Genomic DNA, 11,735 nt, shown 5'->3' with positions numbered 1-11,735 from the left:
TATGTCACCTCCATCCATCCGCAGCGACCAGTCTTGTTGCGTGACGTGATATGTCCTGTCGTCGTACCTTGCATCTGCTTTCATCAACTGTGCTGTGCTGCGCCTGCCCTTGGCGGTGGGTCGGGATACTGAGTTGGCTCTTCTTCCTCTCCCTTCTAAAACGATTAGCTAGGCTGAGCTCATTTCCAGTATATCGGCCACCCCTCTGTATTGTCCGTCGATATCCCGCCCATTTCCGCAAGGCCGCCCGACAAACGCGTTTTAGGCACAGTACTTACGCGTTCTGCTACTGATGACGACAGCAATAACGACGATGACGGCTGTAGCTCTGGCATGCTTGAACGAATAACAGCACCACCCCGCGACAGCAAGTCACTGCTCGCGCTGTCCCTCGTGGCACCTAGATCCTTGCGCGTAGCTGGCTCGCTCAACCTCCATACCGGCAATCCTTTTTCGACATCTATCGGACTCGGCAATTCACTGATCATCGTTGTGGTACTTCCTGATCTGTTCATGCGGAGAGGCGGGATGTTACGCGTGGAGTCATAGCTGCCTGCCGTACTGCACGTCCAACTTCCTCGGCGAGACCGTGGCCACTGGATCAGCGCTAGATGGCTTGAAGTGCGCAAGTGCTGTGAAATATACCGTATGCGCGCTGGTGCTGTAGCGACGACGAGGGAGGTTAAGAAGGGGATGTTGGCGAAAATTAGGCTGAGTGTGGATTCGCATATGTACCAGCGGAGGAAGACTGGATTTGACGAGGATGGATTCGAGGCTTTGAGTATGGAAGATCGCGATAGGATGCCGGCGGTGAGGACGAGCATGCCGAGGATAAGTAAGATGGCGAGGAGCAAGCGTCGTGGTGTTGGGATGAAAGGGACAGGGAGCATCATGATAAGTATTGTGTTTGGGATGTTGAAGGCGAGAGTTATGGCCGTGTGGCTGAGGTAGGTTGTGCATTGCGCTATGGGAGTAAGTATCAGTTTCAAGAAGGGGGGCAGGGAACATACAGTTTGGGCTAGGAAGATCCCAATGTGCCTCGATAGGCTGGCACCAAGCGATTAGTGAGATCTGGACGACGAGGAACGAGAGCCCGCAGAATGCTGAGATTCCCTTGAGTGCCCGTCGTCTCCAGGGACTTTTCTCCACTGGGCTGTTCTCAAGTCAACAAGGATGTCCAACAGTGAACGAGTTGGACGTACAATATCCGCCAGTAGAGTACTAAAAGACATGCTCTCACCAACCAAAGTGTGATGAGCTGGATCTCCTCGAGCACGTAGCGGAACTTGCGTTGCTTTGTGGATTGTCCATTTGACACGTGGTTTACAAGAACGATTGTGGCGGTGAATGGTATTAGAACCAACGCCATCAACCAGTCGTCAGCTTGAAGGACTTTGATTGAACCAAGGGTTATGCGGCGAGAAATTCTAGGACTCGTCAGTCTGGTCCGTGGACAAAGTAAGTAGACGTACATCCGTGAGGAGATTAGAGAAATAGCTATTGAGTACAAGGTCCATGACTGAATGGCGAGGACAGTCGATGGATGCATACCAGAAAGAATACAATGAAGAAATGAAGGCACGATCTAAGGATGCTCTAATTGAATGGGAGAGAAAATATGAGCAAGACAGTCTATGAAAGAAGTAGGATTGCGTGCTCGTAGGTCATAGTTGATGATAAACCCAGACGTCTCTCAAGCATTCGCTCTGTGTCACCTCAGGTATGCATCGCCACGGTTTCACCCCATGTTCTCGCAAAAACGAGAATAAACGACGTCTGCCAGGCATGTGGGCGTGTCCAAAGCGGGTGACATCTCGCCTCAGGTGCATTGTGGCGGGGGTCGACTGCATGTGGCTTGAAAGAGGCCAACGATCTGCGCAGGTACCTCTGCATATGTAAGCCCTAGCAGGGAAACCGCATATCGATAATGCCTCACGTATAGCTCCGGAGCATCTCATAGCGTAAAAAATGTTGCAATGTGCCGGAAGATGGACAATCCCGCTGAACGGGAGGCCTTCGGTCCGTCGCGTGTAGACCCTGATGAGCAGCTGAGACCTAGGTTGCACAACCACCACAAATGCCCGAATCTCATCACATCTCGGTCATTACGACATCGACCCCTTTGATTGGAGTTATTGGACACGTTTTCGATCATGTCTGCGTTCCTGACCCGAACGGGAACAAGCGAGGCCGAGAGCGAGGGACGAATCGTCGGGAATCGTTCTAGCCTTCAATGAGGGAAAAGATGTGTAGAGGATTGGATTGCTTGACTAATTGAATACGTGGGGGGTTTTGCTAGGTTTGAAAAATGACACACTGCAGACATCCTGGAATGGAAGCGAAATAGTGTTTTAGCGACGTGCGCGAAAAAAGTAATGTAACGATATAAGGGACGAAATCGCCACAATTAGTGCTCTCTTTTCTAGAAACTATGGCCCGTGCTTGCAATTTTACTAGTTTGCTAATAGCTATTACTTAAACTAATATAAGTATATATACTGCTGCTACTAGCTTTATAATTATTATATAGATGCTCTAAAATGCCTGCCTTTAGTATTTTAGTAAGTATAAAGCATTTTTATGCATAATACTATACTAACTAAATATAGTTTTAGCCCTGCTATACCTGCTTACAGGCTAATACTAGCTTTAATACTAAGCTATTTTATAAAAATACTATTACTAACTTCTAGTATACGCAAATACTATAAAAATATAATTCTAATAACTTCGCCTAAAATAAAATTATTAGGCTTAATAGTTTATTTTTTTTTTTAGCTTTTTTTAACAAAATCTTTAGCTTAGACGCAATTATACTATATTTAGCTAGGTTATTATTGCAAAATAGGGCTGTAAATAAAGTAGTATAAAAAGATAGTATAGTTGCAAGGGTGCTTAAGCGCAACGGGAGGAATCTGTTAGCTTAATTAAATTGTGGCAATAGCTGCGCTTTAAATGATTCTTGGTCAAGAAAAGGCCAAGAAACATTGGAAAGCACATGCTCATGCTATGTCGTCACACTGAATCGAAGAGAAGACGATAATAGCGCATATAATTCCCTGTTCTCAACACAGTTAGCCGTCGAGGTGTCGGGATCGCCGTCAGCCCTCGCTAAGCTAGATGCTATGCGAGGCAATTGTGATTGGAGTCCCATTTCCCGTTCCCACGAGACAACGGTCCCCCCTACCATTCATCCGATATTTCGATCCAATCTGCTCTTCGCCTTCCCACTTTACGCTGATGATCCGATGGAGCTGAGTGACACCCGCACTATATGAGAAACACTCCCGGCGTGGGGCTGGGATGCAATAACGAGGCAGACAGCATTACTGAAAGGCGTGGAAGAGAAACCTGAAATGGGGGAGAAGTGAACGAAAACAGCCCTGCCTTTGGTGTCCTTAGAATCAAGGTGCACACTCAACAGGGTTGTCCAACACAGAAAAAGTTGGCCGCTGGCCAATGAGAGGACGTACCTGCAGGCTCCGCAGTACGAAGTATCCAGTTTACTTTGTCCAGGTCTCAGTACACCAGCGGACTAGTATACAGACAGTCGGGTTCGGGTCCGGGTCCTCGCACCCTGGCAAATGAGAGGACCGAAACCAGGTATCAAACCGAGGCCGCAGAACAGGTTTGTCTCGTGCTATTAACCCTCGTGAATAAATGGTGTAATAGTGCTGAAGTTAAGGACGTCTGATCATCCTGCGGTTGATCTTGGCTTCACTTACACCTAGTCTGCCGTATACAAGGAAGCATCAGTGCTAGGAAAGGATCGGAAAATTGCCGCGCCGTACTTATCACCGCAACGATATTGCACACAACGGGATGATTTGTACCATAGCTCATTATCGAAATATTAGAGCATTAGGCTACCCTTGTGACGTTGCATATCCCGTAAGGCTTCAAAGGACACTATTGCTCTGTTGATCATGGCCACGCACTGGTAGGCGATACATCGTGTCGTCTCTGCCTGTAGCCGCCTCTCGTAGATAATGTTCATAAACTCCACAGGAGGGTAAGGGGAAGGACACTGACTGCGTTGGCCTGTGAAGGCAAGGTTCAATCGCGCTGTGGCGACTTTAGCGGGTAACAGACATTATAAATTGTCACAGAGGGAAGGAGAGACAAGATTGACGAAACGTTCTCGAAGGTATTGGAATTAGGTACGATCGCCTAACAAACGAAATTTGACGAACGACGCGGCGAGAACACTAGTTTGGAGGTGAAGTTTGAGGTCAGGTGCTAGCGCGATTGCCCCTCGAAGCGATTCGTGGCGTGTCAGCGTTCGCGAATGTTCTACGTCACCCTTTCTGCCTGCAGAACCACCGGAACAGGGACAACTCCGCCATAATACGTCCAGACTGTTTACATAGAGCGCCAGGGATCTTGTAGATATATACTCCCCCTAGACTTGTTGCGCGCATCGAGACACCGCTTTACACCACAGCATTACAAAGTAGTAGCCTGCGCAACCGGACAACAACGGACAACACAGCCTACAAGATGGATGTGCAGCTGTACGTGTACGACCTTTCTCAGGTGAGTGACGGACCCTTCAACCATGCCGTCCATATCTATTAGAGGCATTGGAGCGCGCTGTTGCCTCGTCCAAATATTCAAGGATAAGCTTGCTGACAGCCTAGGGCCTTGCACGTAGCATGTCACAACAGTTCCTCGGAACACAGATAGACGCCGTATACCATACATCCGTCGTACTCGAAGGCATAGAATACTTCTTCGGACAGGGTGTGCAGACATGTCAGGCAGGAGCTACGCATCACGGGCGACCGATGGAGGTTATCAAGCTTGGTTCGACCCAGCTGCCTATCGAGATTATACTTGAATACCTGGAGTCGTTGAAGGAAATTTACACCGCTGAGGTAGGTCTGCTTGAAGCCTACGGCTAGAGACGAGGCTGACAGTATGCGTAGTCGTACGATCTGTTTCTACACAACTGTAACAACTTCTCCAACGACTTCGCTATGTTCTTGGTCGGCAAAGGAATTCCGGACCATATCACGTCCCTCCCTCATACAGTGTTGAATACGCCGTTTGGACAGATGCTTCGCCCTCAGATTGACGCGGCCATGCGACCGATAACGCAAGCACCCACACCTCAACCCGCGACACCAGTCCGACCTCAAGCTTCGAGCGTGAACACACACAATGGGACAGCACCTGCAGCTCTCTCACCGGGCTCCGATAGTGCATTGGAGGCAAATACGGGCAGAGTCAATAACGTGACAGCGATAAGGGATGTTGATCGCCTCCTCAACCTAGGGAAAGACCGCTGCGCCATCATCTTCTTTACAAGCTCGACCTGCGCCCCTTGCAAGCTCGTGTATCAGCCGTACGACGACCTTGCAGCCGAAGCAGGCTCCAAGTGTATCTTCATGAAGATCGACTTCAGCTATGCCGATCGCTCCATCAATGCGCGCTTCCCACATGTGCGGGCCACCCCCACCTTCATAACGTTTGTGCGGGGCGAGAAGCGGGATGAGTGGAGTGGAGCGGATCCAAGGCAGTTGCGGAGCAATGTTGAAATGTTGCTAAATGCTGCATTTCCGCCCCATCCACATCTTGAAAGGAGTACGCCGTATTTGCTAAGACAGAGTCAACGACCCATTACCTACCCAAAAGTTCCACCGTTGGACAAATTGGTCGCGAAGATGGGAGACTTGGGCAACGACCCTGCGGTTTCATCGATCGTGTCTTTCATCAGCGCGCGTGACAAATCTGGAGCCATGGAAGCGCCTTTACCCAGGATGCCACAATTCGCAGAGTTCTTGAGAAAGAGTACCTCCGTGCTTCCGCCAGAACTCCTCTTCACAGCCTTGGATCTGCTGAGAATCACGCTCACCGATATCCGTGTAGCTGGCTTCTTCGCTGAAGAGCACAAAGGCGCAACGGGCACGCCTGCAACTGTGCACCATCTGCTGAGCCACGTTGACAAACTGGGAAATTCTGCACCGTATCCGCTTCGACTTACAACGTTGCACTTAGCATGCAACCTCTTCACCTCTCCGCTCTTCATACCGCATCTGCTCGCCCATCCACTATCATCAACTCTGATCTCAATCCTCACAACTGCCCTCCTCGACGAGAAGTACCCCGCACTCAAAGCCTCAGCACTCAGCCTAGCTATGAACATCGCGTCCTCAAACCACCAGATTCGGATGAAAAAGCACAGCGTCAACGTCTCCCATTCTCTTCCCGGTGAATGTGAACTTGTCGAGTCTGAACAGGTCGAAGTCGTTGCTTCGCTTCTAGAGACTCTGAGCACGGAGGAGCAATGGAGCGACAACAAGAAGATGGGGCTAATCTGTGTGGGGTGGTTGGTGTACGCTGCGGATATGGGGGGCGAGCTAAAGGATTTGTGGAAGGTTATGGATGCTGCGGGTACGGTTGGGAAGATACAAGCAAAAGCTGCCGAGGATCGCTTGTTGGTTAAAGAGGTAAAGAGTTTATTGGAGGCTTAGGTCGTGTGTAGAGCCATGATTTCTTTTCTGGATAGTGGTTCAGAATGCTATCCCTCCACCCTCCACTTCCATGCGATCTTGCGCCATGCTTATTTCTGAAAGATGACGCGGCCCAACAACCGAAGTACTATGAAGGTACAGAAGCAGAATGTATGTGGGCGATGATTCGAAGTGCCTACTGCCACTTTCAAACACTTTAAACTAAATAGGTAATATCAATATAATTGTAGATCGGCAAGCATTGTTTCTCTCGGGGCCGGCTACGGGGCTGTCTTCTGTACCGTTGGTTTCCCACCTTTACGTCGCATTGCATTCAGCTCTTTTCGCCGGTCGAAGAACGCACGCCTATATCATGTTAGCTAATCTCGAAGATGCTAGTGAGACCTGTGTCCATCGATCTAACATCCCATGGTCTTCACCTCTTCACTCCTGAAACTCACCTTGATCCCTTTGAAGCCAGCCTATCAGCTGCCTCATTCCCCGGATCCCCAGCGTGCCCTTTTACCCAGAAAAAGCCTGTGGTCGCACCATCTCGTTTTCTCTTCTGTATACGATGTACTGTCGATTCGATCAAGTGGTGGTTCTCCCTGAAGATACCTGCAGCCTTCCTCCAGCTTTGAAGCTTCCATTTGTAGTACCAATCGGTTACACACCCGATGGCGTACTTGGAATCGCTGCGGATCACCACTTTTTTGTGACCAGATGCACTGTCAAGAGCTAGTCTTACAGCCATGAGTTCGGCGCGTTGGTTTGTTTGTTTCCCAGGACCGAGCGGGCGACCGATGTTTCTGAAAAGGTGTTAGCGATTGCAATCCAGTGCACGTTTGCGACCATATTCATACACGGGATACACTTCGCTGAGAGGCGAAAGGGGCTTGTCGAACTGACCTTGGATCTTTTTCTCCGAAATATACACCAACACCCGCGACGGCGTCGGCCTTTCCATTGTTAAACGCGCTTCCGTCTGTGTTGATTACAAGTGCCCCTGGGAACTCTGGATACTCCATATCGAATGTAATCAGGCCCTAAAACGACGGACGTGGTCCTTGGTATGTTGTTGTTGTTGTTGACGAGAGTTCTCGTGACGCGAAACGCCGATCACTCTTAGTTGAACGCGTGGCACAATGCAACGTGAATATCTCGCGGGTTTGCACAATTTAAGGGGCAGTGATGTGCACGGCTACACCTTAAAGGGAAAGCTCGTAGTCAAGGCCTTATCATCCAACCCTCAAAAGACTTACAAAACTATCGCAACGAGACTCTTTTAGTTCTATGCTATGCTTGAGTACTTGAACTTGTTGGTGTTGTGGATGTTTGCTAGACCGGCGTCGAGTCGCGTCATAGCAAAGGCACTTCGCTCCATCGCAGGTGTGAGCTAGACCGAGTCGCGAAGCTTGGAGCAGCTTTTGGCCCATTTTGACCCACCAAGAGCGGTTTAGGGGTATGCCCTTTTCCTAGAATCTCTCCCAGACACTTTGGTCCTTGGATTTTGAAGCTCGCTCTTTGCTTCACTTGTCTTTTCACATATTCTTCCAATCGTCACCATGTCCCATAATGGGTCTGCCGAGTCGACTAGTCCAACAGATGAAGCTCTAGTAAGTTTATTACGTGCGATGCTTACAATTTATACCTGTGGCTGACTTGTTTAGAATCCGTTCCATGCTAGATTGAATACGATTCTTAACGAGGAACGCAAACGAAGCAGCACTTTTACTGCGAATACGAAAGACGTCATGTTTCTATGGTGCTCGAGTCCTGGTCACATCGATCATGAGAGCTGGGTCCAACCCTACTTACTAGTCCATTGGAAACATGGTGGGGGCTCCGACCCGCAAGCAGTAAAAGTTCGATACGGTCCACTTGATGATAGACAAGAGCTCGAGATCAGTCAGACACCAGACAATTACTGGAAAACAGTGAGACAATGGCTCAGGGAACGGTACGGCGAGGAACGGTCTCGGCAAGCTCAACTAGAAGAACACTGGAAACAAACTGGCAGTTCATTCCCGTTCATGAATTTACCGGTAGAGTTGCAACGCTCAATCCTGGGATTTGCAATAGGAACACGAATATGGCCACACAACAGAACGGATTGCTGCAAAGAAAGAGAGAAGGAGACCCAATGCATTTCCTTGGCCGATTTGAGCGCGGGTGGCTCCAAATCCAGAGACAAATTGCCGACGCTACTCGATGCAGATTCATGGAGAGCACATATCACAGGCACAGCTAGAGTGGATAGGGACTGTGAATACCACCTCTGGCCCGAAGTAATTGCTATACATGCACCGTCCAGGACGATACAAGACTGGGAACCGAACCACGAGGAAACGCATCCTGGCATTGGAATGACTCGACACGATGATTCTTGGGCAATCACTTTGTTGTCCATCAACAAGCATATCCGCAAAATAGCCGAAGATTTAATCTGGGGTTCATCTACCAAGCACTTCAACAGCATGCACATTTTAATTAATGCGATGCCATGGTTGCTAGCTATGGAGTCATACCATGCACTCAACCATGTGTCATTGAGCTTACTGAATAGGGAATACCTAGGACTGGTCGGGTTTGAGGGTAAGCCCGGCGTAGGCTTTGCGCCTTTGCGGTATGACTTGGGCAAGTTGGAGCATCTGACAGACCTACCGTCCCTTAGCCGTCTGCACCTTCAGTTCCAAGTAACCCGAGGACTGATGAATGCCAATGGCTATGCAACTATCGACCCCTGGAGCTTAGTTCGTCGCCGCGCTAGGCCGATAACCTCTTGTCAGAAAGTGTTCGTGGACTGGTTCTTCACACTGGCGTATGATCGCCTTCGAAACGTCCCGAAAGTAACTTTCTCGGGTCATGTGAAGAATAGTGTACGCAGCAAGTGGGAAAAGATCTTTGGTGAACCTCGCCAAAGTCCTAGACATGATATGTCATCTGAGATTGCGAAGATAAGGTCGACGCCCGTCAAAAAACTGTAAGTTGGGTGTTCAGATTCCTAGATTATTCTAATACGTGCGTAGTCCACCTCGTTGCCATTGTTCGAAGCCTTGTACTTGGTGGGACGGTCCCGAGAGAAGGCCAGGGCGCCGCTCAACATATCAAGAATGGAGCGATGAAGACTGAGCGAAAGATACGTACTATAGAAAGTGAACAAGAGCAATAGTGTAATGTTTGTAGATGCAAGCGTCGCTGAATGTCATAATTGAAAGTTGTAATATGCGCGTAAAGCTTGCGCGAACCCGACATCGAGTAAGAAATAGCAAACAATGACAGTCCCCATACCTGTGGATTATATGCCGGCAGATATACCAGGTTGTCTTTTCACTATAATGATACAGAACTCCAGCAAGAACTTTAAATGATAACGTTCTGCCAGCGGAGGACGTGCCATGGTGGCAATGGTGGCACGGTCTGGAAGTCACTAGGCTCGTGTGTTGCCCAGCCTTCTTCCCAGTCTTGTGCAGACCAACCGCGATGCTCCTCGAGCAAGCTGTCGACATCATATGGTGAGCCGGGATCGAAATTGCATCGGATAAGAGATCCGTTCAACGAGAGGTTTCGGACCGCATCAGGGAGCCCTTCGTACATGTAACCAACGCCGAGTCGCCTATCCAGCCATGAAGGTGTAGGTAGCAGTCCACGAGTGTAGCAAGTATCGAGAGCGAGCTGCCAGGCGACATCCCGCTGCACCACGCGGAACACCTCAGAGGTGTGTTCTGGAGTTGGGTTGCCGTCAAGGACAAGCGTGAAAGAGTTTTCCGGCATCCCAAGCGAAGGCAGAGCCAATGCCTCTGCAACCCATGTACCCACTGCCTTAGTAGTCCTATTAGCAGGCAAACGATCATCGTCCAAGGTACCGCTTTCTAAAAATAATGGGGTGGCAATCATGTAGAGAGGTGTGCGAAGTTGCGAAATGGGGAATGCATTCTTCCAAAGGCTCACGAAGCGCTCAACACGAAGGTTTCGATTTTCCCGACAAAAGGGAATGAAGCCTCTACCATGGCAAGCTGGCTTTGCTACGGACTGGCGATCCTCTAGCAGAACGATTTTCCGAATTGCCGCTCGTGTTGCCTTGGGAACAGAGTGGAGAAAACGAAGAGCCGTTGATGCCGCAGAATAAGAGTATCTTATGTTGTCATTGTACCAGTGCTGTTTCTCCTCAACCTGCGCTACGATCGCTAGCCGTTCGAGCTCTACAGAATCGACCAGATTCCAGGGTTTGAGAGACGTATCTTTAATGTCCAACGCCTGGGTGCCATGGTAATGGTAAAGAACAGGAGCTGGGATATTTGCATGGTCGACAAATTTTGGATGCTTCGAAACTAAGTCTAGCGTGAAGTGAATGAAATCATTCCAGATTGATAGAGCCTCTCCGCAATCCGTCCTTGTAAAGGTAGGGTTTCGGCCGCGCACTCGCCAGTAGTCAAGAATCGAGCTGAACTGCGGGTACGATGTAGCTGCTACCTCGACCATATCGGATGTGAGAAGTCGATGTGCCAGTTCGTTTAGTAAAGTAGCTTTTCGTTTTGTGATTTGTAGGATAGCTTCATGAAACAGGCCTGCTTTCTCCCGGGTGGTTTCTGAAAAGTGAGCCGAGAACGTAATCGTATTAGTACGGAGAGCGACTCCGCTCATTTCGGAGGCGACCTGTCGACTGGCAAGGGCAAGCGAGAGGAGAATAGGTTTCCCATCGGATTGTGTAAGTTTGTTGGTCCTGAACTGATACGCGTAGCCGCCGTCTACTCGGACGTAGTGCTCATAGATGAGATCGCGCAGCTCGCGCGGAAGTCGAAGGAAGGCGGGCAGATTGTGCGGGGATGGAGTATTCTGGCAGATGCAGGGGACGGTGATGTTTGCGGTGATATGTTCAGAGCCATTTGAATTCGACGCCTGGGCGAATGTCATGGTTGGGCATGTGTCCTTTGGTAGGAGGGGGGACGTGGGTGAGGTGAAGCGGCTGGGCCGACAGAGGGGATCGAGCGTAAGAGAGGTAGCTCATATAGGCCGACTGTAGCCACGTATTGTGGTAGACAACTTTGGCGGAGAATCTAGCTGCCTAGCTAGGTGCCTGTGGGACCGCCGAAATGTTGTGAAACTTTACCCCGCTAGAACTACCAATGCATCACAGAACTGCTCAAAGGCGCAAGTTTGTTTTCAGCGGGAGGGGACCGCATTTTATTTTATAGAGTTTTATATGGACAACGAGATGGGGTATCACAAAATAGACACAAATAGTCCAAACCGGTAAATCCCCTCTACCAGTAAGGGAAA

At 49.4% G+C, this 11,735-nt stretch overlaps 5 protein-coding genes across 5 annotated transcripts; 2 read left to right on the top strand and 3 right to left on the bottom strand.

Moving 5' to 3' along the window:
- Positions 1-25: 25 nt before the first annotated feature.
- Positions 26-1,884, bottom strand: K460DRAFT_55127 (uncharacterized protein). The gene is made up of 3 exons (XM_040938510.1): positions 1,203-1,884; positions 1,011-1,153; positions 26-964 (listed from the first exon to the last, which is right to left on the bottom strand). Exons 1-3 carry the CDS (start codon positions 1,547-1,549, stop codon positions 180-182), a joined length of 1,275 nt encoding a protein of 424 aa, XP_040789769.1. The 5' UTR covers positions 1,550-1,884; the 3' UTR covers positions 26-179.
- Positions 1,885-4,309: 2,425 nt separating this feature from the next.
- K460DRAFT_413996 (DUF862-domain-containing protein) lies at positions 4,310-6,955 on the top strand. Its single transcript, XM_040937649.1, has 3 exons — positions 4,310-4,536; positions 4,641-4,877; positions 4,929-6,955. The coding sequence occupies exons 1-3, from the start codon at positions 4,501-4,503 to the stop codon at positions 6,474-6,476; spliced, it is 1,821 nt and encodes a 606-aa protein (XP_040789768.1). The 5' UTR covers positions 4,310-4,500; the 3' UTR covers positions 6,477-6,955.
- Positions 6,919-7,435, bottom strand: K460DRAFT_258452 (ribonuclease H-like protein; the record flags this gene model as incomplete). Its single annotated transcript, XM_040927439.1, has 2 exons — positions 6,919-7,264; positions 7,365-7,435. Coding segments are annotated over 2 exons (417 nt in total), but the record flags the coding sequence as incomplete, so codon positions are not given.
- A 306-nt stretch (positions 7,436-7,741) lies between these two features.
- K460DRAFT_363310 (uncharacterized protein) lies at positions 7,742-9,771 on the top strand. Its single transcript, XM_040932791.1, has 3 exons — positions 7,742-8,071; positions 8,126-9,438; positions 9,485-9,771. Exons 1-3 carry the CDS (start codon positions 8,021-8,023, stop codon positions 9,585-9,587), a joined length of 1,467 nt encoding a protein of 488 aa, XP_040789766.1. The 5' UTR covers positions 7,742-8,020; the 3' UTR covers positions 9,588-9,771.
- On the bottom strand, positions 9,445-11,735 carry K460DRAFT_363309 (uncharacterized protein). Its single transcript, XM_040932790.1, has one exon. It carries the CDS (start codon positions 11,367-11,369, stop codon positions 9,819-9,821), a length of 1,551 nt encoding a protein of 516 aa, XP_040789765.1. The 5' UTR covers positions 11,370-11,735; the 3' UTR covers positions 9,445-9,818.

The sequence above is a fragment of the Cucurbitaria berberidis genome (genome assembly GCF_010015615.1).
Source record: "Cucurbitaria berberidis CBS 394.84 unplaced genomic scaffold K460scaffold_2, whole genome shotgun sequence".
Lineage (NCBI taxonomy): Eukaryota > Fungi > Ascomycota > Dothideomycetes > Pleosporales > Cucurbitariaceae > Cucurbitaria > Cucurbitaria berberidis.
This window is presented reverse-complemented; position numbering and strand designations above follow the sequence as displayed.